This window comes from Eucyclogobius newberryi, unplaced genomic scaffold (assembly GCF_026437365.1).
Source record: "Eucyclogobius newberryi isolate DKJ021-1_F unplaced genomic scaffold, fEucNew1.0.hap1 SCAF_9, whole genome shotgun sequence".
Classification (NCBI taxonomy): domain Eukaryota; kingdom Metazoa; phylum Chordata; class Actinopteri; order Gobiiformes; family Gobiidae; genus Eucyclogobius; species Eucyclogobius newberryi.
This window is the reverse complement of record NW_027316532.1, coordinates 17,237,243-17,239,742: the sequence shown is the minus strand read 5'-3', so window position 1 is coordinate 17,239,742 and position 2,500 is coordinate 17,237,243. Positions and strand designations below refer to the sequence as shown.

At 47.2% G+C, this 2,500-nt stretch overlaps 2 protein-coding genes across 2 annotated transcripts in view; one reads left to right on the top strand and one right to left on the bottom strand.

The window, feature by feature from the left end:
* ifi44g (interferon induced protein 44g) overlaps nt 1–1,958 on the bottom strand; it is a 9,358-nt gene extending 7,400 nt beyond the window's left edge. The window contains exons 1-2 of the mRNA XM_072438030.1: nt 1,837–1,958; nt 115–310 (exon numbers count right to left, since the gene is read on the bottom strand). Coding sequence (XP_072294131.1) covers nt 115–310; nt 1,837–1,958 — 318 coding nt within the window. The remainder of the gene's footprint in view (nt 1–114; nt 311–1,836) is intronic.
* LOC140353630 (ubiquitin-ribosomal protein eL40 fusion protein) overlaps nt 1–2,500 on the top strand; it is a 287,808-nt gene that overhangs the window by 213,563 nt on the left and 71,745 nt on the right. The window lies entirely within an intron of this gene.

The following is a 2,500-nucleotide window of genomic DNA, read 5'->3' as shown; positions in this document are numbered from 1 at the left end:
GTTGTCTCCCACTGTGTATTTGGTCGTTGCTAAGTGTTTTGCTTTGAGGATTTGCTTCTCGGCCAAATTAAGCTTTTTGAGCCAGAAAATGTATAAATGAAAGAAAGGCACTACCTTCTGTGTGAAGCAGGTGGCGCCGTGTCCCACCATGGCTCTGTTAGTGACTCTTCCATCAAACACAGACTGCACTGAGCTGATGAAGCTGGACTTTCCCGAGCCCACTGGTCCCAGCAGGAGGACACGCGCCTGTGCCACGTCCCGACTGCAGGGGGCGTAAGAGGACAGCCTCTCCACCAGGGAGACCCTCTCTCTGCAAAGTCAAGGTGAAAGAGTGATTCTAAAATAATTCATGAGCTAAACTAGTGCTGAGTCTTTCTCGTGTGAATCTGTCATTCTTATCATATGGACAACTGAAATGTGTTTTCTTTTTCATAGAGTAGAATATCCAATCTACTGTAGAAACTATGGCAAGGCAAGTTTTAAAACCACAAAGAGGTGACAGAAATCACAAAACTTTCATTTCTATTTATTCAATTTAACAGTTTTGCTGACAAAAAAATCAAACATTTTGTTCGTGCTTAGAGATCCAGATGGAAAACCAAATCTATTGGCCCACACTGGCCCACACTGGCCCACACTGGCCCACACTGGCCCACACTGGCAGATACTGGCCCACACTGGCAGACACTGCCCACACTGGCAGACACTGGCCCACACTGGCAGACACTGTCCCACACTGGCAGACACTGGCCCACACTGGCCCACACTCCAGACACTCTTTCCCATATTTATTTGACGTTGCCATGGTGACAGGCGTCTCTGGGACAGGCACATCGCGTTTGGATTGGTTGTTTCCATGTTTGACCGTCCGTAGACATCAGCGCACCATCTGCCTCTGCACACGTCTGTAATAGGCCGCAATAGGCCATTGTGCTATTGTGTCCAGCGGAATTATTTACGCATTCAATTGTACTTGTGTCTAAATAGTAGAGTAGTAGTACTCTAAAGAAAGCTTTTAATCTAAAGAAATCCGGTCCATGTTTAGTCCTGACTCTGGCACCAGCAGGAGGCCGGTCCATGTTTAGTCCTGACTCTGGCACCAGCAGGAGGCCGGTCCCTGAGGTCCTCAGAGTCTGAGATGGTTCATATGGCACTAACATGTCTGAGATGTACTTTGGTGCTAGGCCATGGAGAGACTCATGCCCCGTGTCACTTTTCTGGTGCAGATTCCGCTGCTTTGTCTGAAATGTTCCGCACTATGGGTTTAAAATATTTATATAAAAAACACTCTATCTCCAGAAACGAGACTAAAAGTAACTCACGCCTCGGTCCACTCCACTTGTCTCCATTCTGCCGCTGAGGGACACAAAGACGGTCACATGATTAAAGAACATTTAACGTCGGCATTTTAATGACACACTTTTAATTGTTTTAACGAGCCTGGAACGAGCGTGTGAAACGTGCTAAACCCGTTCAACCCGTGGCTCCTCCTGTGGACGGATGAGTTCCAAGTCTGGTTCAAGACGGATTAAAGAAATATTTTCCGTACGTTTACAGAAAATTAAATTAGAACTAAACTTATCCCTTGACTTAAGTCGTCAAAAAGAAGTCGTTTAAACGTTCTCCGTTCTGTGTTTGGATCATTCACGTTCAAAGTTTAGACTAAACTTAAACTAGACCTGGGCTAAACAAGGGCACGGCCAAAAGAGTGAAAACACCCACATCTCTACATATCATTGTATATTTGTATATTTGTATTATATATTTGTACTGTATATTTGTATACTGGCCTTAAGCGTTTACCTTTGACCTTTGGCTTGGGTTTAGGCTTGGTACAGTAGCTGGGTGAGACCGGTGAGTAGCTGGGTGAGGTCGGTAAGTACGTGGGTGAGACCGGTGAGTAGCTGGGTGAGGTCGGTGAGTACACGGTTGACCAGCTGGATGTGGCCGGTGCACATGTAACAGGCGTGACGAAGTTAAAAATGGGTTTAGAAATTAATCGAGTTCCTGAGGAGCTGTGGGGACATGACATTCACTGTGAGGGTCAGTCCTGTGAGGGTCAGTCCTGTGAAGGTCAGTCCTGTGAGGGTCAGTCCTGTGAGGGTCAGTCCTGTGAGGGTCAGTCCTGTGAAGGTCAGTCCTGTGAAGGTCAGTCCTGTGAGGGTCAGTCCTGTGAGGGTCAGTCCTGTGAGGGTCAGTCCTGCTCTGTGAGGGTCAGTCCTGTGAGGGTCAGTCCTGTGAGGGTCAGTCCTGTGAAGGTCAGTCCTGTGAAGGTCAGTCCTGTGAGGGTCAGTCCTGTGAGGGTCAGTCCTGTGAGGGTCAGTCCTGCTCTGTGAGGGTCAGTCCTGTGAGGGTCAGTCCTGTGAAGGTGAGGGTCAGTCAGACTTGTTTACACAATTTAAATTAGGCTTCCCCAAAAACATGTCAGTTTGCCGTAACCCGACCGACTTAATAAAAAAATTGCCGACTGTCAAAAAAAATATTTCTCTTATATCTCGGC